Source organism: Botrytis byssoidea (genome assembly GCF_014898295.1).
Source record: "Botrytis byssoidea strain MUCL 94 chromosome Unknown BBYS_005, whole genome shotgun sequence".
In the NCBI taxonomy this organism is placed as follows: domain Eukaryota; kingdom Fungi; phylum Ascomycota; class Leotiomycetes; order Helotiales; family Sclerotiniaceae; genus Botrytis; species Botrytis byssoidea.
The window spans coordinates 377,556-403,394 of record NW_024065846.1 but is presented as its reverse complement, the minus strand read 5'-3'; the positions used below and the strand labels follow the sequence as shown (position 1 = coordinate 403,394).

At 42.8% G+C, this 25,839-nt stretch overlaps 8 protein-coding genes across 8 annotated transcripts; 4 read left to right on the top strand and 4 right to left on the bottom strand.

Annotated features, from left to right (window-relative positions):
• Nucleotides 1-161: 161 nt before the first annotated feature.
• Nucleotides 162-743, top strand: EAE97_002932 (uncharacterized protein; the record flags this gene model as incomplete). Its single annotated transcript, XM_038873444.1, has 3 exons — nt 162-164; nt 220-292; nt 355-743. 3 exons carry the CDS (start codon nt 162-164, stop codon nt 741-743), a joined length of 465 nt encoding a protein of 154 aa, XP_038735307.1.
• Nucleotides 744-1,797: 1,054 nt separating this feature from the next.
• EAE97_002931 (uncharacterized protein) lies at nt 1,798-3,955 on the bottom strand (the record flags this gene model as incomplete). Its single annotated transcript, XM_038873443.1, has 3 exons — nt 1,798-2,858; nt 2,910-3,291; nt 3,341-3,955. 3 exons carry the CDS (start codon nt 3,953-3,955, stop codon nt 1,798-1,800), a joined length of 2,058 nt encoding a protein of 685 aa, XP_038735306.1.
• A 763-nt stretch (nt 3,956-4,718) lies between these two features.
• Nucleotides 4,719-8,287, bottom strand: EAE97_002930 (uncharacterized protein). Its single transcript, XM_038873442.1, has 3 exons — nt 8,076-8,287; nt 6,555-7,916; nt 4,719-6,501 (listed from the first exon to the last, which is right to left on the bottom strand). The coding sequence occupies exons 2-3, from the start codon at nt 7,695-7,697 to the stop codon at nt 5,392-5,394; spliced, it is 2,253 nt and encodes a 750-aa protein (XP_038735305.1). The 5' UTR covers nt 7,698-7,916; nt 8,076-8,287; the 3' UTR covers nt 4,719-5,391.
• A 281-nt stretch (nt 8,288-8,568) lies between these two features.
• On the top strand, nt 8,569-11,001 carry EAE97_002929 (uncharacterized protein). The gene is made up of 5 exons (XM_038873441.1): nt 8,569-8,789; nt 8,849-8,875; nt 8,932-8,961; nt 9,014-9,104; nt 9,166-11,001. Exons 1-5 carry the CDS (start codon nt 8,732-8,734, stop codon nt 9,299-9,301), a joined length of 342 nt encoding a protein of 113 aa, XP_038735304.1. The 5' UTR covers nt 8,569-8,731; the 3' UTR covers nt 9,302-11,001.
• A 1,493-nt stretch (nt 11,002-12,494) lies between these two features.
• EAE97_002928 (uncharacterized protein) lies at nt 12,495-14,444 on the top strand (the record flags this gene model as incomplete). The annotated part of the gene is made up of 4 exons (XM_038873440.1): nt 12,495-12,577; nt 12,646-13,121; nt 13,171-13,544; nt 13,596-14,444. The coding sequence occupies 4 exons, from the start codon at nt 12,495-12,497 to the stop codon at nt 14,442-14,444; spliced, it is 1,782 nt and encodes a 593-aa protein (XP_038735303.1).
• A 3,307-nt stretch (nt 14,445-17,751) lies between these two features.
• Nucleotides 17,752-18,409, top strand: EAE97_002927 (uncharacterized protein; the record flags this gene model as incomplete). The annotated part of the gene is made up of 3 exons (XM_038873439.1): nt 17,752-17,809; nt 17,861-18,206; nt 18,268-18,409. The coding sequence occupies 3 exons, from the start codon at nt 17,752-17,754 to the stop codon at nt 18,407-18,409; spliced, it is 546 nt and encodes a 181-aa protein (XP_038735302.1).
• A 1,081-nt stretch (nt 18,410-19,490) lies between these two features.
• Nucleotides 19,491-22,017, bottom strand: EAE97_002926 (uncharacterized protein; the record flags this gene model as incomplete). The annotated part of the gene is made up of 4 exons (XM_038873438.1): nt 19,491-20,007; nt 20,074-21,292; nt 21,342-21,886; nt 21,935-22,017. 4 exons carry the CDS (start codon nt 22,015-22,017, stop codon nt 19,491-19,493), a joined length of 2,364 nt encoding a protein of 787 aa, XP_038735301.1.
• Nucleotides 22,018-23,761: 1,744 nt separating this feature from the next.
• On the bottom strand, nt 23,762-25,300 carry EAE97_002925 (uncharacterized protein; the record flags this gene model as incomplete). Its single annotated transcript, XM_038873437.1, has 7 exons — nt 23,762-23,830; nt 23,885-23,988; nt 24,052-24,157; nt 24,330-24,394; nt 24,451-24,955; nt 25,086-25,209; nt 25,257-25,300. The coding sequence occupies 7 exons, from the start codon at nt 25,298-25,300 to the stop codon at nt 23,762-23,764; spliced, it is 1,017 nt and encodes a 338-aa protein (XP_038735300.1).
• Between the last annotated feature and the right edge of the window lie 539 nt (nt 25,301-25,839).

Here is a 25,839-nt window from a genome sequence, read left to right as displayed (position 1 = left end):
TTTCATTTGTGTAACATATAAACGCCTGCTTCTCACATGACTTGATGCTTTTGTTCGCCTTTTCTTCTTGAGTATCACGACTTAGAGATTGTGTATAGCATAGCTTTCAGTGAACAACTAGGGCGCAAAAGGACTAGAACTCGTCAATATCAAATAAAAATATGGTGAAGCCTATCTCAAGCTGACAGCAATACTTCGTGGTTCTAACATCTCATGTAGAAATCTTTGCCAAATCCAAAGCCGAAACCATCAATCCCCTCGAAAGATAAAATGGTGTATTCAAGGACCAATAGTGAGTGCACACAGATTACATGAATCACTCAGCATTAATGACTAGATTTAACATTTTTCAAGGTAGAAAAAGAGCAAGAACCGACGTTTCAAAGCAAGGTGATTTTGACGACGATGTTGACAACGCAATGGAATTCATAAGAAAGATCTTGCTGGCCAAATCGTTAGAGATTGAGAGACTCAAAGCACAAATTGAACAAATGAGCTCGGCGTCCAGTGCAGCTATGTCAAGATTCCAGCAACTATCCGATGATAATGCAGCTCTGAAGAAAGAGAACAAAGATCAAGCCGAGACAATTCAGAACTATCGATTCCAGTTATCAAGCACCAGAAATGAAGATGGACTATTCAAGATCTTTAGCGAAAATTTATATCTGATTGACTTTTCAGTACCGTATTTCGAGAAGGATCTCTTGATGGCGTGGTACGAGGATAAACTACGGTCTCTCTGAGTCGATAAAGCTTCATCAATAATAAGAGTTAAAAAACACACCAGCGACTAGCGGAGGATGGGACAGCCGGATAGAAATAAGGGACCTCACAGAAGTCAACTTGAAGAAGCTTGTTGGGAAATAGGATTTTTGCTCCCATACCATTTATACTCTTCATCGGCTTGTTATTCAAGTTTCATATGAGAATCTTTCTTAATCGTCTGTTAGCTGAGGTATTCCGATGCTAGAATAACCCGTGAATTGAGAATTTATGTAACTTAAATTCTCCCCAAAGCATTTACCCATACATCTAAGAGAGAATAGAAGTGATGACGGCCAAATCGAGAATTTCGATTCACGCAGACATCATTTCAATATCTCTATATGAGAAAGAAACTCCATTTTCTTCTAGAAATCTATAAAAGTGCATAAAAACATGAGATTAGATGTTCATTACTTTTTGTAGTGCCGATCCCTTACTGTGATCATCCCTGGTCTGCCTATCCTTTCGTTTCCCAAGTCCTCTTTCTATTTTCTTGCACACAAAAGATTCACAACTCAACAGGAAAAATGAAGAGATGATCCGAAAGACTCACCAATGAACGACTGGGAAGATGAGATGAATGCTAACATTGGATGATACTACTGGAAGAGAATTTGGTGACGATGTTTAAAACAATCTGAGTACAGGAGAGATTTTAGCTATCATTCCATTCAATATCAATAAGTGAATTATCAATTCCCGTTTCTTAAAACTCAATACAGCGTCTTTTGTTGTTTAATGCGTACGCTGTGAGCATGTGTTTTAATCCAGCCTGGATAAATATGAATTCCGGTCTTCTAGGATGATAATAATACACAGCCGAAACTACAATCCAAACAACTTTCAAGCTGTTCATCTAATGATACATTATGCGCTGAAAAAGTGTGTCGCTAATGGCCCACTAATGCAAAACAATCTAGTAACAAGTGCTTTAGCATCCAATCTCTGATATACGTATGTCCCAATCTTTCGCTGCACTGACATTATCCAATCTATCAACTTTCTCCATGTATGCTGCTATAATTTCACAGCTTATCTATGATATCTCTCGTTTGATCGACCTTCTGTGGCTGCTGTCTGACTAGCACTTTGAGTCATCTGTTCTTGCATAAAAACTCTTGCCCTTTTAGTTATATCAGGTCTTATAACAGGTTCAAATTTCCGAAATTTAACTTCTGGATGCTCCTGAATTTCACCCTCCTCTAGTTCAGAGTCTAGAATGTATCGTGATGAGCGCTGGGGTCCTGTTGAATTAACCTGGAAATGCTGCGAGGAACCTCCCCTTTTAGGTTCCGAGGACCTGACCGCATATCCTGAGGATCTTTCTGTAGGAATTTCAGAGTCGCAGCTAACGAGAGCGGTGTTGAATTCTTGGGAAGCTTCTTCCGATGGGTCAAGAATACTGCGGTCTCTTTTAAATCCACTTGTCTTGTTCGTTTGCTGCAATCTCGCGAGGAAGCCCTGCAAATTAGACTGCATATTAAATTGTAAGAAGTCGGTCTGAAGAGCAGTTAGGTAGACTTCTTGTGCCTTGCTGAATTTCGTCCGGGACGCCTGGTGATTCTCCTTGAGTAGTTTTATGGTCGCGTTTTCTGCATCTTCAATTTGTGCCAGAAAATCGTGCGGGACAGGGGCGAGAACTTTTGCAATGTTCTCATCTTGCCTTTTTTTGAGATTTCGGCAACGTTTCATAAGCCATTTTACCATCTTACTGTCTATTGAATTGGCTTTGAGTTCTTCCCTTACTAAGTCAGGGACCTGAGATTGATCGTCGCACAATTTGGATGTTTTTCCAATCTTTTCGACACTGTTGGATTTTACAGTAACACTATTGCGAGCGGTTGTTAAAGGCTTCTCTGTTGGTTTCCTTTGATTTTGTTCCACGTCAGGATGGATAAGACATGGAACGCATCGTCGACAGATCAAGCCGCTAGGGTCGGGGGTCGCAATCGTCGCGTCGAGTGATGTTGCACAACTCATGTGATATGCACCCGAGCATTCTATACAGAACGCTAGTGGCTCGGATATTTTGCTCACGACATCCTTTTTATACAGCCTGTGGCATATCTGACAACATCCCTCAGAAGGTGCCCCTAAAGTGGTCAGCATATTTCATTGTTGTATATCTCGATATGGAAACATACTGAATGCTCTCAAGCAAGAGCATTTAGTCTCAACGATATACTTTTGAATAATCTCAAAAGATTTGCGAACAGACTGACGGAAATCCAGCGAAGAAGTTTCTGTGAGCACCCGAATTGCAATGAAGGTTCTGGGGATTTCACTCTGTCGACAGGCGATGTAGATACAACAAGCAACAAGAACTGCTGGCACTTTATCCATTGTTTCGTCCAAATGCAGCCAACTGAAGTTTGCAATAGCCTGGGAAAGCATCTTCCAATAGTACTTTGCTCTGTTAGCAACATTTTCTGGGAGATTCCCAGCCTGACAATCTTTCTCAATCTTTTCACAGCCCTTGGTATCGCTTAGTCGAATTACACTCTGCGGATTTTCAACTCCTGAGTCCTAAAAAGAATAAGATACTGAGCCTGTCATTGAGCGAATTATAGCATACAGTATTTCCTACTTTACCATCCCATTGGCTAAAATCGGGCCTCATATTTGGAGGGGTAGGAGGCGGAAGAACAGTGTAATTATCTTGCGTATTGAAAGAATTCTGTTCATCCAAAGGGCTATCGGTAACTTCCATCTTTGGAGTATTACCATTTCCCGGAGTCGGTGCGTGCCAAAGATCAGCATCATCAGATTGAGAAGGCAAATATTTCTCTCTGTTTACGTCGTGCCGGACATCAGAAAAGTTTGATTCCTTGCACAAATCTTCTGCACGACCCATGTATTCGTCCGTATGAGCCCCTGGGGTTGGCACAGTACCATACCAGTTGCCCTGAGCATCAACACCGTACGGCACGTTGAATTTATCCTCGATGTTCTCCGGATTACAGCCAGTATGGTTGGATTCATCAAGCGAACTTTCCATGAATTGAGTATAATCGAACGGCGGGGGCGTGAGCGCATGAAGAGTCCGTTGACTGGAAATTTCAGGGCTGGATGATGTTCTGGTCACAGGCACATCTCTCATATGAACAGCCAATGTTCTCTCGTGATGAAAATGAGGCCTTGGTTCTTTTGCCGGGAACTCTGCGCCACAAATACCTCTGTTTTGAGCCATCATAGGCCTCAAAGATCACCCTGAAAATTTTCTCTAAACCCTAGAATAGGTATATTTGATATTTTTTGATTTCATCTAATGTGCGACTCTGCGCGCGCCCAAAAGGCTAATCTAAAAACAGTGATGATAATGATTGGAGAAAAATGTTGTTGAGCTAAGACAGGTATCTGCAATTCGTACTTTGATTCAATTGAATTCAAGTCACAATTCGTTGTAGATAGTGTATGATCGAAAGCGCCTGCCTTGGATGACCTTGGGAATCATTGTTACCATGGACAAACACGCTACGCACCTTCTTCATAACCTCACAAAAGGCCCAACAGAAGAATCGTATCAAGACAGGTTGGTATTTGCCCGAGAGAAGAATTCAACAGTATTTCGCTTGGAAAGCTGTATCCAAGATATATCCTGAAGGAACTTGCATAGCAGGGCTGTAGACTGATCTTTGATTGAAATCATACATTGAATCCATACCTATCAACTCATCTGTTCCGATATCAATGTTCAGCTCAAAAACACATAATTTGACTTTGAACTATATCGTCTGGAATTTCAAATGGATTAGTCTCAAAATTACTAGACAATAAAAGCATCATCCGGCACATAAAACACACACATGTGTTGTTAGCTAGCATCTATTCAGATTACATCTGGCCACTTTGAACCGGACTTCTAAACTCGATTTGAGACAATTGGAGATGATATCTTCAAAGAATGTAGTGCTTTTATTGTAGGCAATGTTACAATAGAAACGAAAATAATGGATACTATTGGTGGCCTCGTAGTACAGACTTCAGAGCCTCTAATTGATAAACCTAAGAAGCACATAGCGTCTGATAAAAAGTTGACTGTGAGTCTGCAAGAAACGAGAGAGGCTATTCATGAGCCCATATGTTTAATTTGAGGCAAATTACCTAGGTATTTCCATGCATAAAAAGACACGAGAGAAGTGGAAAAAACAGGCAAAAGTGATAGAGCCTCAAGTGTCCACTTCAGCTGAACATTTTCAGAATATCGAAAGTGCCAGTAACGGGTCCACTTTGTGCTATCGTCAACAACTGTAAGGAATTATTCTACCAAAGTGATAAATGTCCATTCAATCCATTCAAGCAATCCATACCATTCCCTAACCCGTTTTGGTATATGTATATGGATGAACCTATCCATTTCCCCTCAAACAATCAAACGAAACCAGAATCTTGGTATTGTTGTGCCCCTACCGCTTGCCCATGCCCGCTTGCCCCAATGCCACGATTCCAACAATCCCGCAACCCCACAACGCCCACATGCATAACTAAACAATCTTCGGACCCTGTGAAAATGACAAAGGAGATTAAATACAGAGGTTTGGTCTCGATGACCCGATGTATGACGCGTGAATGGTATCTGCGCTTGATTCAACATAAAAGAAAACGTGTATGAAAAGATTGTACGGTTTATTGGTCCGCCTTTGGTGGTGACCAACCGTTGAGATATGCCATCAAACCCATACCGACTATGACAACGCCAAGCATCGAGACATAGGGTGTTGAGTGGTATAATAAAGGATCGTGTTTGGCATTCTTAGAAGCGATCGCACGTGTGAGCGATGCATGAAGATCATTTTCCGATGAGGTATGTTTCATACCATTTGGTCGCCTTACGGGATGCAGTGCCAAATCACCTCCATTCGTAGTCCCGTTGACATGTTTTTCAAAAGCCTGCTTCGATGGAGATCGGGATCGGTCGGAAGACAGTTGTTTCAGTTGTTCATCCGCGCGAATTTTTTCAATCATCTCTGCTAAGGTTTTTCGGTCAGTATCCCTCTCCCCCTCGGCGCTTTCTGCTCTTTTCTTATATGACTCCATCTGGGATCGCAGCTCCTGCATGTCAGAAACCATAATTTCAAGGCGCTGTTCCAACAAACGAGATGAGTCTGCAATACCAGTAGCGTCAACTTGTATATCGGCTTTCTCAAGTGATGAGATATCGTCTGAGGGTGGCTCAAAAGCGTCTTCGAGTATTGAACCTTCCATCCCAGATCTGGCACTTCCGTTCAAAGTTTTGTCCGGCGTTTGAAGCTCCAATCGTTTGGCCATTTCTTCCGCCGTTTCTCGTGCTTGTCGTTCCTTTTGAAGCATTTCCTCTAAGTCCCGCATCCGAGCACTTTGAGAGTCGATCTCTTTCTTTGCCGACGCCAATGCTTCCACCAACGTAATTATTTGACTACTGACTTCTCTCACAGGAGAACCATTCGCTAAAGACCGCTGCTTTTCTGTATTGGATCTTCTTAAAGAGGCAGTAGGTGACGAGGGATCAAAGTTATGAGAGCGAGCAACGTCTGGCTTTTCAGGAAGAGGTTGTTGGGGCGGCGGCGCGGGAGGATCAGAAAATCGAGGTTTTCCTTCAGCCCTAAAAGATAAAGCGGAACCGTTTGCTGCAGGCTTTAGCTCTACATTTGGAGCATTCTCAAGTTCTTTCACATTATCCTTCGATAACAGGCCACCAAAAAAGTTGTCTGCTCGCCCAAGGTCGGAGTTTTGCAATCGGGCTGTTCGCATCTCGTGCTAGGTTGTAAGTCAGTCAAAATGAATTAATGTGTGTAGATATATGAACCTACAGAAAGCCTCTTCACTATCTGCTCTGTTGTAACGGGGGTCAACCAGAAATTCATCGGGCGTTGCTGGCCCATCACACTCATTTGACTCCCAGCTACGCTACCCGGTAGTCCCACACGACCATTACTACTCATTGAGCTTTGGCTTCCAGTTCTTCCCCTCATCATGGGACCTTGAGATGGCAACATCATTGATCCATTAGCAGGATTCAGATCACCGAAACTCATATCCAGAACGTTATTAGTTGAGCCCGCAAAACCTGCATGTTCGACTTTCGCAGCGACTTTGTGATGTACAACCGTCTTTTGATCTTCGCTAACAATATCTATACCAAGCTCGAGATGGTCTTGCGACTGCAACTCATGCGGATCTGAGTCCTTATTCTCGGCCGATAAGCGCGCTCCGTTGACGAAGGTACCGTTTGATGATTTAACATCTCGAATCCAGATCTTCCCACTACGATCTGCCCAAATCTCTGCATGTTGTCTCGATAGTACCTTCGAATCAAAAAATCCATTCGCAGGCGATGGTACTGTTTTAGCGTTTGTCTGACGTCCAATTCTCAAGCTATCCGGATAGAAAGGCACTGATATCCTCTTGTGATCAAAGGTGCCGTTCATGGATAACAAGTAGAGCATTGGCTCCCCTTCTGTAGGTTGGCCCTGGGGTCTGATCTGCTGTGATCCATTTAGTGTAACATGCTGGGATGGTACCATGGGAGCCGGCTGATGCAATGGAGTCATAGATGAACCAGAATTTCCATTTGTTAAGGCCGATGGAGGTTGTCGTGTCGTGTGGGAACCAGGGACCGAGTCTGATTTATTGGTCCATGGCTGTTGCACCCTTGGGACCTTCTTTCGTGCCGCTGCCGTACCCCAATTACTTGATTCATTAGAGGAGGACATCGGTACGCCATTAGTCTGTGGGTTCTGTTGCGTTACCGTCGAGTTGGATGAAGTTGAAGAAAGTGAAGACAATGAAGTTATCGACGAGGATGAGTTGGCACGCTGAGCGCTTTTTCGTGGCATGAACATTCTGCCCACTTCGTCGCCGTTAATAGCATTCATTCCTCCTTGGTTAACACTAGATCCCCATGCCGACCTGTTGATCTGCGGGAAACTTGGTGGATTTGCGACTGCCGTCATCGGTTAAATTAGTTATTGGCCGTATTTCACAGTAGATAGGTTTATCCCTGACGATGTTGAGTGAAAAAGATCGTTGGAATGTTGTTGCTTTCCTCCCCCCATTCAACCTCAACTACAACAAAGATGCTTCGCTTCGATGACCCTCTGGCCTATATTGTGGGTACTAAATGTCTGCAACTCTCTATCTAACAAACTTGATGGAAGAGATATCGTATCGCACTGGAAGTTATGATGATCGTTAGTAGATGCCCACAAAGTTTTGGCGCCATGATGACGAGTGACGAGATGGTCGAGAAAGGGAGCGCAAAGAAAACTGGAACGCATCAAGAATCATACAAAGTGGACTATATGCTTGAGGCAAAGAATATGAACACTTACATCTATACAATGCAGGTATTGTAGGACAATTGCTGGTGGTAGAAAAGGAAACCTATTTCAATTTGATGTTGCCAAGGTGGAAAGTTTGGACATTCAGGTTGAGACACGCGAGGTTTATGTTTAGCCAACCAGAGTTCGAGATCGGGGATAAGAGCACTTGCGCACGCGCTCTCTTGCAGATACAAAAGGGTCTTTGATGGGGGAAGAGAGAGGAGAGAAGAGAAGAAAACGAAAGGACAAGAGGAAGAGATTGAATGTCATGAAAAAATTAATTATGGCATCTCAAAGCTATCGCAAAAGTCTCTTTTGTCTACGAACTAGGTATTTTTAGTGTGAACTACTACAACAATTCCAAATTTTCTAGATTTCGGAGTGGAAATCATTGGATTGTGAGGATTATCACGTGATACACATGATCCTCCTTTCGCCTTTGTGCCTTAGATGTTAAGGCCGCAACGTGTTGAGAATGTGGGGGAATATAGTGCTTGTCTATGTATGGTCTGTGCTTTCGGCAAATGCCGTGATCATTTTACATTTTACTAGGTAGATTTGAGCTCTTGAAACTTTGAAAGTTCGAAGCTGCGATATATGAGTTGATGGACTTTACAACTTCGCGGTGCTAGATAAACCAATTCGATCATTTGAAATCGCCAAACATGCCTCCAGTACCACAACCTCAAGGCCATCCCGGTGGCCAAACTATCTGGAATAAGCGTAAGGCTGTGGTTTCACCCCTCTATCTAGGACTTTTACTGACCATGCATGATTTATAGTTCAGATGGGTGCTATGATGGGTGGCAGTATGCGATCATGATCTCGCTCATATATGCAAGTTACTGACTACGTTCAATAACAGCTGTCGGCGCCATTTTGGGGTTTATGTACGGTATGTTGAAGCTGGAGGAGGGATAAAAAGAATTCATTCTGACAAGGCTAAGGCACACTCACTATCATCAAATTTGGTCCTGGCCCAAATGGAGTCTGGAGGACTCTACGCACATACATGCTCACTTCTGGGTCCACTTTCGGGTATTTCTCATCATTCCTTTCTGTCAAGTTAGTTTCAATGTGCTAATGAGTTATCACTCAGATTCTTCATGGCCATTGGCAGTACCATTCGTTCCGATAGTATCGCATCTCCAGAAACATTGGCAGCTTTCGGTCGTGCAAACCGACGACCCCTAGTTATGAATCGTCCATATCGCCCTTCGCGAACATCGCAATGAAAAATGCTCGATTGTAGAGTCGAAAGGGAAAGCTCATCTATCCTTGGAGAAGATGGAACCTGGCGAATGCTTTGTAAATTAAGGCATATGTTTATACATAATGGGTAAAGACATGTCAATTGTCGATCTTCGGGTCTCGCCGCTCAACTGTTTGCATAGGGGTGGAGTTTAATGGGGGCAATCTATATCAACAAAGCCTCGCCCAGCGTTTTTCTTTTACTTGAGCCTCCTGATCAGCTCAATTCAACAATAAACGAATCCTACTACTTTATCACTGGTTCATGGGTGTCATGAAAGGTTGAATCCTATGTCGTGGCCAAGAGGCTTGGATATCTTGCCAGCCACTAACGTGAAATGGCCATGGAGCATTCGTGTTTTATGTTGCGACTTCGATCATATGAAGGGGCAAGCTATGCAAGCGCTGCTCTTGACCTTTTATCCTGGTCTTCCTTAGGAGATCTCAACGATTAGATGAGGGCTCTAGATCTAAATTATGTTCACAGTATCATTTACTCTTAATGAAGACACTCATTCTTGACGGATTCGCAATTTCATTCTTGAAGCCATATGGGATAGACGCAATGGCTTGGTGGCTTTGTTTCAAAATTCGTTCTCGGCATGATGTACATACTCGCCCAAGATCGCGCTTTCGGTCGTACTGATGAATTTTATCCCTTTCGGCGTGAACGGAAACCGAAGTCTTCTTATTAGGTTGATGCACTACAAACCATCAAAGAACCGAGCAGAATGTGAGTTCGATCTTAGATGTCAATACCAATTTCTAAAAGTTAGATATCTGACGATACCTTCAATGATGGACCCCTAGCCATTATAAGACGTATCGAAAGACCCTCCCGGAGTGAGATTGTAATCATCGGTACAGCAAAGAATATGGTTTTTATAAACTCTTGATCAGATGAATCATACTTGTTCATCCACACGAACCACTTAATTCAAGTGCTTCGCTTTGTGGCTGACGTCGACTTAGCTCTCCAGCTGCCCAGGTGTTGATAGGTAGGCGCTCGCCACTGGGCGAGGTCCTCGGCCCTTCAGTTTTTATGGTGAAACCTCACTTTGACTAAAGACCTTGAGCAATGACACGGTAACATCCAAACAATCGAGTTGGCTTCAGCTAAGATTCATCAAGAAAACGTTTGAATCAATCTCATTTATGCTTGTTGAATCAACAAGAATTTTGAAAAGAACATGACCTATATTCAACTCATTTGGCCACATCAACGTCGCTTCGGGAAGTAACATTTCCGTACAACTTGATTATCATTGTCGAAAAATATCAGAACTCAATCGTACCCATAGAAAGATCAGCAGTGACGCTCCGTCGGGAAGTGATCATTCTTACGGAGTACTTGTCCAACTAAAAATATTTTCCGATTTAAGATTGTTCCTTGGGCAAAATGCTTCCCTAGCGTGAAGTAAGTATTTTCTTCGCTTGGCACGTCTGGGATAACTAAGAGAGAAAACTATTATCCATCGACATGTTTGCACCCTCTAGTTCTAGAACTAATTGAACCGTAAAAAGACTATCTATGATGGTAAGACACAGGCAGCGACGAATGACAACATGATGATTCTTCAAACTTCATCAATTGTGTATTACTATCGAAAGCGGAAGTTTTCACAACTCCTTTTTTGCGTGAGCTAACGATTTAGAATTGCATGCGAAAACCACGACGTTGTATACTAATAATAAACGACCACGTTTCTCGTAGCCAATTGATGTCCAATACTGGATTCGATGAGATTTATTATGTACTCCAATCACGGTCTTATTCCTTGAGACTTCTACCATTGATCGTGGTCTCCTCGTGTCAATACTGACTTCAAATCATCAATAAGCTCAATTACCACAGAATCCTCCACCTAATCAAACACAACGTTGACCTCTGCACGGGTCCTCACGTTATCACGGCTAGCAACATATCACTGTATACAAATAAATCATGAAACACATCATTATTAGTAATATCTTCTCCACTACTCGACAGCAATATAATTTCTGTCTACACGATATATCGCATAGGACCGAGACCCAGAGATGTGCGTTGATACCTCGGTACCTGATACAAATAGCACTATTCAGTTACTCAATGTAAGTTTTGATCTTTACTTGGGTATCCACTACCAAATCTGGACATGACTTTGTTTCGAAACATCATGAAGATCTACACTATTCTCCTTTTGAGCAATGATCAACTGGTCATCGGAATATTGCTTGAGATACATGCGGGAATGGTCACTGTACACAAACGAGATTTCTTATATTGAGATACGGAGTGGATCGCTCTAAATGATCCTTCTGATCCTTCAAATCAAATAAGAAGTCAAGGAGAGGAATCTTTTGTTTTTTGGCTTTTTGGATTTTTTTTTTTGGATTTTTTCCTTTCTCTTGTTTCTGGATCCAAGGGATTTTGTTTCAAATTAGAAAGCTCTAATATACAGAGTACGGCGGGAAGTTGATTAGTTTCGCTTCCTTAAGGTTAGCCTTTTTGCCGTCTTATATTATCCCTTCATCGCATCTCGTTAGTGCCACTCGGTACCGTCCATGCGTTTTTCGTTTGTGGAGCGGAGTGGATCCCCGGGTAACCTTATCTGCAAAGCACCATTCACAATCTTTATTGACAATGTACCTAGGAACTATGTAGGTACGATGTAGGTAAGATGTCGGTACTCGATAATGCTAACTTAGCTTTCACACTTTATACCAGAGTTTGGAGGCAAATTGCGGCAGCATAAAATATGCTTCTCAAGTTTCCAACTCTATTAGGAAGGTAGGCTAATTTCCGATGAACCTCTTCCCGTATTTTGTTATTGTAGCAGATCTAGGATCCACGCTAGATGTGCCCAAAGCTAGACCGAATCATACCCCAGGCCCACATCAGTCTCTTCTATGATGACAAAGTACAGAATTATTCAATCACTCTACGCTAGACGTCAAGCCCCAGATAAAATGTAGGGAGTGTCTGATCTTTTTTTAAGTTACACGGAGAGTTCAGTCTGTGCAATACTATACTAGAGCAAATGTTTGTCGACCTAGCGCCCCGGGAAATGATGGGCGCTTCGGAACCTTTTTTTTCATGTCTATATAGTATCACCACTTGCCCACATCTATAATCGATATCCACATACTATCTCACAGTCTTTCGTTTAATCTTGTTGCGACAGTCATTTCAAGATGACTTGGTTCGGTCTTTTCGCTGGCATCTTTACTGCCGGCGCCGGAATTATTAATACTATGTCCCAAACGGCAACTAATGGGTGAGTCTCAGTTCTTGCGTCGAGGAAAATCCATGCTGTAGATGTTTAATTATTGACCCTTCGTCCAGAAATTCTGCTTGGGGAACTCTACAGGCTCCAACCTTTCCGCCCTTCCTCACGGATAATCCCCTTCCTAATGGATATCCCTGGGGTTCATTGACTGCAGGTGGGAATAACCCATACACATCAGCTCCTCATACCGGAGTTGTTCGATCCTACGATTTTACTGTCACGAGAGGCACAATTTCCCCTGATGGCTATTCCAAAGACGTCATACTTGTCAATGGGCAATTTCCTGGACCCGCGATTGAGGCAAATTGGGGTGATACTTTCGTGATTACAGTACACAATCAGATTACTGGACCTGAGGAGGGAACAGCTTTCCATTGGCATGGATTGTTACAAAAAGAAACTCAATATATGGATGGTGTCCCGGCTGTAACACAATGCCCTATCGCACCTGGAGCTTCGTTCACGTATACTTTCAAAGCCGATCTTTATGGAAGTTCCTGGTACCATTCGCATTACTCTGCTCAATATGCTGGTAAGAACAACAGTCTTTACAACCCTTTTCTATACTAACATCCATGCAGGTGGACTTATGGGACCTATGATTATCCATGGCCCTAAAAACGCACCGTATGACATTGATCTTGGACCAGTCTTCTTAACAGATTATTATCACAAGGATTACTTCTCGATAGTCAAATCGGTTGTCGAGAGCAATGGGGATGCTAAACCATTTTCAGACAACAATCTCATCAATGGAAAGATGAATTTCGACTGTTCTACTAAAGCTGCAGGAGATAATACCGCATGCTCTGATAACGCTGGTATCTCTCGTTTCAAGTTTACCACTGGAAAGACACACAGATTGAGATTAATCAATGCCGGTGCTGAAGGAATTCAAAGATTCAGTATCGATGGACACAAGATGGTTGTTATTGCCAATGATTTCGTACCAGTCGTAAGTACCAGAACCTTTTATGATCACCAGAAAATATACTGATTGATACAGAAACCGTATACCACCAATGTTGTCACTCTGGCAGTCGGTCAAAGAACCGATGTTCTTGTCACCGCTAATGTCGGAACATCTGACTCTTCTTTCTGGATGAGATCAAATATTTCCACAACATGTTCTTTGTCCAATCAACCAAATGCTCTTGCAGCAATCTATTACGACGGCGCCGACACAAACTCCACTCCAGCAAGTACATCGTGGGATATTCCAGATCTAGCAATTTGCACAAACGATGATCTAGACACCACCGAACCCTATTATACCCTCGCAGCAGAAACACCCTCCACAACCCAAAACCTCGATATTGGCTCCTACGTTAATGATACTGGTACTTTCCTCTGGACCCTCGGTGGAACATCCTTCCGTGCAAACTACAACAACCCTATTCTCTCACTCGCCAATGAAGGCAATTTAACCTACCCCGATGAATGGAACGTTCGAAATTTCGGCAGCAACACTACCATTCGCATTGTGGTAAACAATCCTACTCCGGCATCGCACCCTATGCATTTGCACGGACACAACATGCAAATTCTCCACGAAGGTGACGGAGACTGGGATGGTGTCACCGTTACGCGACAAGCGAATCCTCAAAGACGAGACGTGCAACTTGTGCGAGCAAATGGTCACTTGGTATGGCAAATCACCACCGACAACCCGGGCGTCTGGCCTTTCCATTGCCACATCGCGTGGCATGTTAGCGGAGGCTTGTATGCCAACATCTTGGAGCGACCAGACGATATCAAGAATGATGCCATTGCCACTTCGGCGCTGCAGACCTGCACACAGTGGAATGCATATTCCAGTACCGCTGTTGTGGATGAGATTGATTCGGGACTTTAAATTTTCGCAAATGGGGCTTGGTGTTTGGTGAACTTATATCATATCCTTGCATAGTTGCCTTGGAATGAACGTTTGGTCGGAAGCGACGCATGATTATTTCATTTGTTTTTATTTGTTTTCAAAGCGAGATTTTTGGGGTAAAAGGATTGGATGCCATGATAGCATGGAAAAGAATGGCATCTAAGTATATTATTAATGATTCATGAACATATTTATTTCTATAGAATTTATATTTTTCAAAAGTTATCTTTATTATATCTCTTGGAATATTGAAAACTTTTGTGCATGTTGTGACTGGAAAGAGACTGTGATAACATAATGCCTACAACAGGCTTGGACGGGAGACGGTGATTGCATTGCATGTCAATATGATCCTCAGCATGATGCCTTGATAAATCTGAAGAATAACCACTGAACTTTAACGAAACACAACATACAAATTATAGCCATCAAAACATTGCCGTCACATCCCAACCAAGAAAAATCAAAGTCTCACGACGAAATCCAAATGCGAAAGATCGATGCACGAGAAATATCTGACTATCTGAACACCCACACACGATTAAACTTCATCTACACCATCGCCACCGACAAACATTTTCTCGCATTACCTCTCAACACGATGATAAAGTTTCTCCTCTCCTCGCCACCCAACCCGCCACCGCATCCATCCCATTTCAAAAATAATATTAACATTAAAGTTAACCCCAACCTATTAACATCAAACTCTATCTCTATCTCCTCTTATCTACTCTTATCTGCATGCACACAAACCCAGCGACCCATATCCTCCCTCCTCCACCGCTCTCCCCCTCTCATCATCCCAACCCCACAAACCCTAATGCCGCACACCAAACCACTCTCCCGGTACCTCTCCACCCATTATACATAGACTAGCCTAGACTAGTTCCCGCTCCCTCACCACCGACATTCTAAATAAACACTAGATAACATAAGCTAGCTATCCATCCCAGCCACACCGCCCAAACCCTATTTAAACATTCCCACCCTGCCTCCTCGCTCGTTTCCCAGCTCGCACTATTCGGGCGCGAAATATCAAAATGTGGATATTAAACTCAGATTGCTTTACTAATCTACTAGTGTACTAGCGTGTCGATCTGCCGATGCATGTAGCTTGTATCCCTGTAAGAAGCTTAAAACTTAAGTACCTACCTACCTGCGCGTGGCGAGCGTGGCTGGTAAGTTGTAACCTTCACCTTGTCGTATTCGTGTTGGGATGGGATGGCATGGGATTGTATGTGTGGTATGGGATTTTGGATATCGTATTCACGGTGTTGTGTGAATTGATGTCTGATGTGATGAAATCGATCGCGTTTTTAGGTGTGGCGAATTTGGAGCTAGGTTCGGGTAGGGGATGAGTGTCTTATACTTTTTTTTCATCGATTTCTGGAGGAAATGAATGGGGAATTGGTTGGGTTTGATTTTGTGTGGCGATGTTCAGTTGGTAGGTTGGGAGGTAAGGTTGGGAATACATTTTGATAATGTGGAGGGTGAGGATCTCCGAGTGAGGTTGATGCTGTTGTTCTGTCGTATCATTTAGTTTGTGGTGTATTGCATAGGTAGCATGATTACAAAAAATGTTTCTTGACATTGTGGCAGTTCATTAGATGTTGATTACCAGAGAAGAGAGAGACGTTGCCATAAACCACATCAGAAGGCATGAGTTATCTATGCCTGCTAATACTTACATGAATATCATAGTAAAAATAAATACAATTCTATTTTAAGAAATCAAGACGGAGCCATAACTTCTAAAGCTATCAGATATCCAGGGATATTTCAGTTGGTTCTTGATGAAAGATATAGTATCAAGAGTGATAATGTTTCTATTAACGACCCTAACATACATATTACATATCCCAACCCGTCAGATGAGTACTCGAGATTTCCTATATTTTAACAGCATAAATTTGAGGGGACACATCCACCCCCTATTCTTAATCGTATTATTGTATATCTTGTGTCCATGGCTAAGTCTTCTACTGGCCGTCTGAAGTAGGTGCTAGCTACCTGCAAAGACAGCGTGATGTTAACAACCAGTACAAAAATAAACAGATATTCTTGTGGCATAGGTTAGTACCTACTTGAATCTTTCGAGGATCTAAATTTAGACATTGAAATGGTAGATGTATATATAAATTCTCTGCTATCAAGCGACCAGTTTCGAGTGGTAGAAACCGTTAACTTTCATACATCTTAAAATGCCCACCCAGCAAGAACAATGCTTGGAAGGATAAGAATTGTATTTGGCGACTTAGGATATGACACAATGCAGCTGTATCGGGTCTGTAGAAACGCATCAATTGTCCAGTCCGGGGAAAATGAAGAGATGATATGCCTTGTATTTATTATCTTCTTCACATCTTTTTTTTAGATCTTGAGGGACATCCGGGGTGTAAGTTTTAAGCATAAATCAATCCAACCATGTGTTGTTGGGCTATACCTATGAATAATGACACTGCTGTTCCGCCTCCATGATGAATATTCTTGCTCTGAAACTGTCGGACCGGAGTTTTCCAATCGAACGGCATTCATGAACGTCCCAGCTTTGGAGACCAAGTCTCCCAAGATGGGCTTGTCATCGGATATTTGTACTGCCAAGGTCGTCATATCAACAACAAGAAACAACGGCATCAACGGCACCAGTGATTTGTAAGGATAACGAGGCGCAGTTGTCCCCTTTTCAATGACACAAAAAGATATGTCGATCTCTGTTGAAGAAATAGTCCAGTCGCAGATTTGTTTCAGAATACCCAAAACACATCTCCACACTTTTAATTCGTCCATTTCCTGCGAGGAGAGGCAAATTTCAACACAAACTTAACTTGTTTTCGCACAGACATGAGGGTAGAGATCACTAGATCGTTTCGCAACACAACAAAGAAGGATAATTTTCCGAATGGGAGGCTCCTTTCCTCACTCGAACCTTGTCTCAGTATTTGATCGCTTCCAGAAAGTCTCGGCTTTTAGATACTGGATTGCCGGATATAGGTTTTCTGACGGCAAAGCAACTCCCGCATGAAGTCTGACATCAGATACGCTGGAATTCGGTTGCGAAGACCCCAGTTATGCTTGAACAGATGAAAATTCGGCTGGGGATACTAAGACAAAAGCTTGAGAGTCTGATGCGAATTTTCTGATGTTGACGCTAGGACTTCTAGAACTGATCATCTTCCATTTTAAAGCATGCATATATAATACACAATCCCATTTGTTTTTATAGTTTGCCATTAAACACTGTCTTCTAGAAACTAATAAAATACCATTCACCAACCAATAAATCAACATGCATTTCTCTCAATTCTCCGCAATTGCCTTGATGGCAGTTAATCTCGTAGCCGGTGGTAAGTTGTGTTAATCTCATTTTTAAGCTTCACCAGCTAACAAACACCAAGTTCCCACACAAGCACCCAGTGCTGCAGATGCAAAGGTGCATACCGTTGTGGTTGGATCAAGCAACACTTCTCTTCTGCTATTCACCCCACAAGAAATCACCGCAAAGCCTGGGGACACGGTGGAATTCCAGTTCCACGAGAGGAACCACACCGTCACCCAATCCGCATTCGATTCACCGTGTCAGCCAATGGCCAATGCAATCAACAGTGGTTTCGTCCCAGCGACGGCAAATCAAAGCATGATCACGACTTTCACTATGACGGTCAATAGTACAGATCCCATGTTCATGTATTGTGCGCAGGGAAAACATTGTCAAGCAGGAATGGTATTGACAATCAATGCATCGTAAGCGATTCTTATACCAGGCGAACCGGTCTATGTAGACGTTGACTGATTGGTTATTTAGGAATGGAACCCAGAACTTCGGGACGTACAAAGCGGCAGCAGCCAAAGCAACTAGCAATGTTCCCGCCGCGGCAGTGGGCGGCGGTGTCTTGGGAAAAATTGCCGCCGATAAAGCTACCACAGTTCCGCTGCGACGAATTTGAGGGAGGAATAATCCGGAGGCGGGTTCCTGGTCTGAACTGCATGCGTAATGTTAATTGTTTATTCGGGTTTGAGATGAGCTTTCCCATCGGTGGTTCTGGTAACCACGTGTTATGTTTCGTTACAATACCCATTGCTTATTTCATCTTGTTTTCATTTATGTCTCTTTGCTGTGTGTTCTCGTTGATCATGTCTGGAAGAAAAGGGCCGTGGTTCTAGGGATGGATATGTATATCAGTTCGCAGCTCACGCTTGAGTCTGCAACAAACATTCTCGGATGTTTCGCTGCTTTCCAAAGTTGCGAAGCTGAGAAATTTATAAGAGGTTGCGTGGTAAAATTTCAATAAATGTACGATACATTCATGCGATAATTAAATCATGTATAAGGGTTTGCAGTTTCAAACTGAAATCCGCACTGATAGAGGTCTGGTGGTCGCTGCTCTGATTAGTCATTGCTCAATGCCAAGACTACTACCTCCTTTCGAAATCGCCTTTGAAGAATGTCATCACCACAACCTTTTCATCTGTCTTGCAGCGTGCCAAAATACTTGTCTTCTTCAGAAGCAGCGTTTGATATCCAGTTAATTACTATAATTCTCGTTTTTGTAGCAAACATCTATCCACATACCTCATCAAGACTTCCTCTTCTGCCCTTCCATACTTATAAGCAGATAATGCCTTTCGTACTTTTCATAAACGATGAGTACCAGTCAATATTGAAAAATGACCGATATAAAACTCATGAAAAAAGGCGTGTTGATCCGAAGAACAAAGACAAACTTACTAGAATGTAAGCTCCTTAGCTCACAAGCTATACTTGAGGTTTCTAGAAAATCTATACCTGTATCCACAAAAGAAAATGAAATTTCAAATCTGCTGTGAGAAGACTGCGGGATTGATTTGAAAGTGATCAAAATATACTATTGAAACGAAAGAGTAAAAACATGGCTATCAACGAAATATTCATTCGCTTGGGCCACTCCATCCCACGATCAAAACTCCAAGCACACGGAGTGATTAAAACGCATAGTTATATATATATACAAGAAACCCAGCATTCATCCAAACTCCCCCGAGATCTATTCAAATCTCTCTCCTAAACCTGCTCGTTCCTGCAGCCGTTTCCGAAGCAGGACTAGGCACCCTCTCCCCATTTTCATCCCACCTGCTCGGTTCACTTCCTAACACAAATTCCATGCTTCCTCCCTCCTCAAAAATGTCACTCCAAACCACCCAATTCTTATTCCATTCAACACCGTTCACCTTCAAACTTTGCACATAGTAATTGGAATCTCCATTTCCGTCACCGCCTGTACTGGCTATGGTGAGTGTTTTGCGATTGCTAGCGGAAGAACCGCTGGGGCTTAAATCTATGGTTATGGATTCGAACCAGGGAGATGTGATTAGGAAATTGGGGGTCGCGGTGATGGGATAAAGACCGAGCATATTCCATATGAGCCATGTTTGCATAGCTCCTGCGTCCGAATTGCCGGGAAGACCAGTCGGAGAGAGGTTGTAAGTTTTGGCTACTTTGCGAGATTGGTAGATCGAGCGAGATTGGTGGTTGATAAAGTTGTAGAGGTAGGGGACGTTGAATGTACTGGATTTTGTTAGTTAGTTGCTTCAGTGATTTTGTTTCGATTGATATAGACCATGAGATACATACACTTCATTTGTACCATCAAAGATAATACCTCCTGGGTTGTTAGGATTCGCGCCAACGGTAAACATTGTTTCCAATCTCTTGTAAAATGTGGCATCTCCTCCCATATATTCAATGATAGTATCCATATCATGAACATCACCGAAAGAATAATGCCATGAGCTACCTTCATAAAATGGATCACCCCAGTATCCAATATTAGTCAAAGGATCAACAGTAACAAAAGGCGTTGAAGAACCTGCTGCTGTGCGAGGAACCACAAATCCTGAGTATCCGATAGAAGTCAAATTGGGATTCCAGTGGTTTCTCCAATTTCGTGAGCGATCTAGATATTTGGCTGCATCTTCTGTGTTCCCCAATCCGTTGGCTACCTGATAAACTGAGAAATCATTGTATGCATAATCTACTGCTCGAGAACCGGCACGACTATATGTCGGAGTGATATAGCCATATTGTTTCCAATCAGGTAAAGCGCCTCTTCCTTCCTTTGCTGATGAGTCCGGAGCCATTGGGTCAGGTGGAACGGTATTGTTAGGTTGGACTTCAGCATCTTTCACCATGGCTGCGTAGCCATCATCCCAATTGATTTGACCTCTTACACCTTTCACATAAGCATCGGCGAGGACATTATCAGCATTGGAACCCCCTTGAGTCCGACCATTATAATTTGAAGAGCGAGCATCGGGCATATAGCCATCGAAACGCCAAATATCTATCAAGGAGCGAATGTATTCTTCGTAGACAGTGGGCTGAAGGACGTGAAGTAAAGCTGTACCACAACGGAATAAATCCCAAAGAGTGAATATGTCTTGATAATATGGTTCGGTGGAAGTCCATCTTGGATTTTCTCCTGTTTGATTTGTTGGAAGAAGACTCATGAAATACATAGATGTATATAGCAATCCAAGATTGGTCGCATTGGTAGAAGTAGTTGTGATTCTTGATAAAACTTCATCGTTCCAAACAGATTTAGTGTCAGAAACGACATTTGAAAATGTGGAATCACTCGAGATCTCATCGTTGACATTCTGGCATGCCTTTTCCGTGGAAATCCAGGAAATCCCAACTCTCGATGTAACAGCAGTAGTGTTGAATGTATAAAGCCCGCCAACGGCAGTGTTCAAGTCAGCCGAAGTAGCTGATTTGCTAAGCTGGATGACACTACCAGCACCAGTATTGGCATATACATTCGATGCAGAGGGTGTTACGTTAAAATAGCCACCTTGATAAATTGATTAGAACAGAAATCGTACCATAAAAATTAGACTTACATGAGTATATCGTCCAATCAGGAGATCTATTCCATCCGTTATTGTATACACCAGATGCCTCATAATGGCCATCTGAAAATATTTGAAAGCTTCCTCCATCGTATGCTTGACTCAAGCCTTGACCTCTGAAAGATGGCACCACATGGCTGACATCAATCAGAATATTGTTCCCAGTGCTGGTGGGAGGAAACGTGTATTGGTAGAGTCCAGCGTGTGATGTAGCAGCAAGCTCGACAACAACATTATCACTTGTCTGAGCTCGATAGTAACCCACAGAGCCTTGGTCAGGGACTGCTCTGCCGACAGTTATACTTGACAAAGGGTTGGTGATTGTGCCCACCAAAGGTAGTTGGGCAACCGTGCCATATTTCGGTGCACCTCCAGTACCTTGCTCATGCATCACACTAAAGCCTGAGAAGTTTCCATTAGGAAGATAGCCAGAATATGAGTCGGTACCCTGGATTAGAAGATCGGGGCCAAGTTTGACCATTCCCCAAGGTCGAGCAACACCCGGAAAATCGTTGCCTCCATTTTGTGTTCCAGTACTTGGGTAGTTAGAGAATATCTGTATCGAAAGAGCTCTGTACACTTACAACACATTCACAAATTGTGAATAATCGGTTTGGGCTTGGACAATGTCAAATATGAGAAAAGAAATGATCAAGTCTAGATTCATAATTCGTTGACGCGCTATGAATAGCTTGAAGAGATGAAGCAGAAACTTCGTGGTTTCCTTGAGAGTTCTTATAAGAACTCCACAACCCTAGGATACGTTGTTCCGAGAATGGGATGTTGTGGAGGTTGTCTATTAACGGCCATTTGAAAGGTTATCTTTAATGCTGGGCGCATGGATAAACTAGAGATATAAGACTGCATACTCTCGTGGGGGAAAGTATAGCAATTGATGACGCAGTACGACCTAAGACTTCCATAGGATATGGGATTTGTGAATGGTAAAAGATAGAAAGGTGATTGGGAGTGATGTTACTTCACCATTGTGCAACTAGTATATGCATTAGAAGCAACATGCCAATTTTCTTCTATATTTGGCCTGAACTTAATTCGAAGCTGTCGAACGAGGCGTGCTTTAGGGTGCTGATCATGTACTGTATCCAATGACATTGTCACTTGATAGTCCATAGTACGGTAAATCATTTTTAGATGGTCTTAGTCTGGATAACATCAACAACACTCAGGAAGTCAATGTGAACCTCAATATCTACTACTGAGCCACACGTGCGAAAGACGCGAGACCCCATTGTAGTATTGGCGATTGTTCTCCTGATGCCTGGATCCAGTATACTAGGATAATTGTGGGGTTTATCGGATAACGTCTCTCTTTCCGATGTAACACTATCCAACCACGGCAACGCAAAGGACCTCATGGCAGTCTTGAAGATTTTACAGGTTAAAACATTGTTCATGGAATACTGCAGAGACATGCACCAAATGTTTGAAATAATTCGGTCCCGAGTGAAGTATCGACTATGATTCTCAAATGTCAAGTCGTAACATAAAGCAAATGAGATAGCAAGAAGAAGATATGTTTGTAACTTCAAATTTGCTTTTTCTCGGCAGTTTTGGCGGGCGGCTATGCCAAATTAGTGTTGCACGCTTGAAGCTTCCGTTGAGGCGACTTTAGCGCTGAAGGAATCATTCTTAGAAGCGTAGAAGGGGTGCAGGATTATTAATGCTATGGATCTGACTTGTATATATTATATATACTGATCCACTCGCACCTTCCATATTTGTCCCTAACAGCGCTATGAGTGTGAGAGTACCGACTTGAGCGTTTAGTTTAAACCTTCTACAGAGCCACACGCCACAGTTCTGGATATCTCTGAAGGTTATGAATTGTTCTTGGGACAAATGATGATAAAATTCGACTTTTCAGTATATATCGTAGGTTTTAGCTGTGTATCATAACATTCCATTGCAAATGGCATATTGAAGGTATGTGTCGAGTAGTGTAAACCTAATTACTACAGAGTTATAGAGTTAAATAACTCTGTAGACCAATCAGAATCAAGGAGATTATATAATCATTCAATATAATTACTCTGGAACCTGGGCAGCAAGGAAAATCTGTCTCGGATCGCATTTCGTGTCATTCAAAACAATGAGAGACATATTTCTCGTCGCTGCACTTTCTAGTCTGCCGAAGAGCCGAAGCTCCAGCTATATCACGCGAGTATGGAGGAAATCATGGGAAGGCGGTGATGAATCACTCATGGTTCTTTGGTCTGTCTCGCTTCAAGAACGGCGTATTATTTTCACTACAGTGATGAGTATTCATTTTTGAAGATATATTCTATGATAATTATCTGGCTTGCATTGAATTTTCAGTATAAAGGGATAATGTGGTTGCGGGCTGAGATTGTGAGGTGAGTCCTCGTTGTCTACATACTAATGTATTGTTCTTAGATATTCGATGCTTCTGCAAGTTGCTGTCCTGTGGGACGATTGATAATCATGAGAAAAGGTATATCCTATATCAAAATCAGCTTACCTGTTTCGACAAGAGATGCAAAAGAACCACTTACATTCTGGAGCAACGTTAAAACACCAGAGAGAATTGGCAAAGCGACGTCGTTAGCCTTTCCAAAAGTTCTGGAACCAGCCAGCGGTAGTTCACTACTGCCATCTCCTGTTTTTTATTCGCTGTTTTTGCGTGCGAGAAATGGCCAGGGGATAGAGGAAAGCTGCGCACGTCCACCAGTCACCAAAGGCAAGGGATCACCGCTGCTGACAGGATGATTGATAACCGAATATTTCAAGCTGAGAGTCTCCTTTAGAACGAAATTGGCGAGTACGCTCTGCGGATTGTTGTCAGTCCAATCTGCGCGGGCTCTCCGATCTATATTCTTCCCGACGAACTTGGATTACCGTATGATTGTATTTTGCTTCTTCACCTGAGCTGGGCTTCCGTCTGTTTCAAATTCGACTAGATCATCTAGTCTGTGGAAGACGAGCGGGGACGTCTCGAACCACTCGAGCTTCGAGATCCCATTTGACGTCTCGAACTTGTGGTTGACCTTCTTGATCCACGGCTCCTACTTAGCGGCGATCATGTCGAAACTAGAGGTCGTGAAAAGCTCGTTACGCTCACTGAATTTCCAGGAAATTATGACCGCGATAAGACCGCGAGGTGCGAAGAAAGAGTCAATAATCTTGTCGAGAAACATGGTTGTTTTGCTGCTACTGTCAATCTCACCGGCAGTATTTGTGGCTACTTGGACAGCGATGCCAATGATAATGCCAAGATGATCGGGAACTGCGAGTCCAACAATTGGAGCCATGTTTAGAGCTTGAATTGAACTCTTAGTTCGGACTGCCTTGTTGAAGTTGTCGATGAAATCGAAAAAGGTTGTTTGGTCGATTCCGACATCGTTTAGAAGAGGTGAATACACGCGGATGAAACCTCGGCAACATTTACCAGGTCGTCGTTGAGTGAGGAGGACAGGAAGAGAAAGGCCGCGGGAGTCCAGATTTGTTGTTTCCGGGGCCGGTAAAAGGTGGCCTCGCAAGAGTGAGGTGGCGGTCTGGAAAATCTCTCCCTCATTCGCCGCCCGCGCTTCTGTTCCTACGCAGCTTTTTCGTAAGATGACGGTAGGCTTTCCTCGAAGTTAACCTGATCTTGTGCCTTGTCCAAATGCCAGGTTGCCTCCTGTGCCTTTGGTCGGATGTGTGAAGAGGGGTGATCATTATTATCATGGCTCCGAATTGATCGACAAACCTCCTCACCAGAGTCTTCCAAATTGTGCAATGACTCTCATTCGGTTCAGCTGCCTTTCCCTTTCTTTGCTTGCAATTGTGGATTGTTCCAGCTGCGAGACCGATGCCCGAAGCCACGAATTGGAAGATCTGCCTGCTCACTGGGCCAACCAAGGAAACAGACTTCCCCTTGATAACAACATTCTTCCCGCAGTGCCTGAAGTATGACTTTCAGATTCCGACATTGTATTGTTGATGTAGAGGCTTTGGAAAAGATTACTGTATATGAGCGAGCTAATGATGTCTATAATATTTCCCATTCTGTCAGGTCTCGTAATATAAGTATCCGACAAATCGATCTATGTTGAAAGTCACATAACGTGAATTGTTGGCGAGTTCCTAATCACAACAGTATGTCGCTAGTTTTCTTACAGTTTACAATCCTTCAACTTCAAGGCTCGTCCTTCAACAAATTACAAACATGGATTCTCGGTTCCTAGCTTTTACTGTTCCTAATACTGAAAAACAATCCCAGCTCCCAGTCTCTAGCACTTTTAGTGCCGACAAGTACTTTCAGTTCCTAGCTCCTGATGCTTCTAGGGCGCTGATATAAACAACTCCAAATCTGTGAACACTTTTAGAAAGAGGCTATGTGAGCTACCTTGTCTTGAATCATATGTAATGGAAATCGGATAGGATCCCGAATTAAGAAGCTGATTGGGTTCTGTTGATAAAGAATTGCTTACCCCCTCGACGTTACGCAATCTACAACATCCTGACCCGA

What these genes read in the sequence shown, in the direction of transcription:
- EAE97_002929 (XM_038873441.1), top strand. Translation starts at nt 8,732, where the DNA reads ATGCCTCCAGTACCACAACCTCAAGGCCATCCCGGTGGCCAAACTATC. An exon ending in CATTTTGGGGTTTATGTACG is followed by an intron (nt 8,962 to 9,013) that starts GTATGTTGAAGC and finishes GACAAGGCTAAG; the next exon opens with GCACACTCACTATCATCAAA. An exon ending in ACTTCTGGGTCCACTTTCGG is followed by an intron (nt 9,105 to 9,165) that starts GTATTTCTCATC and finishes GTTATCACTCAG; the next exon opens with ATTCTTCATGGCCATTGGCA.
- EAE97_002930 (XM_038873442.1), bottom strand. Translation starts at nt 7,697, where the DNA reads ATGACGGCAGTCGCAAATCCACCAAGTTTCCCGCAGATCAACAGGTCG. An exon ending in AGATAGTGAAGAGGCTTTCT is followed by an intron (nt 6,502 to 6,554) that starts GTAGGTTCATAT and finishes CTTACAACCTAG; the next exon opens with CACGAGATGCGAACAGCCCG.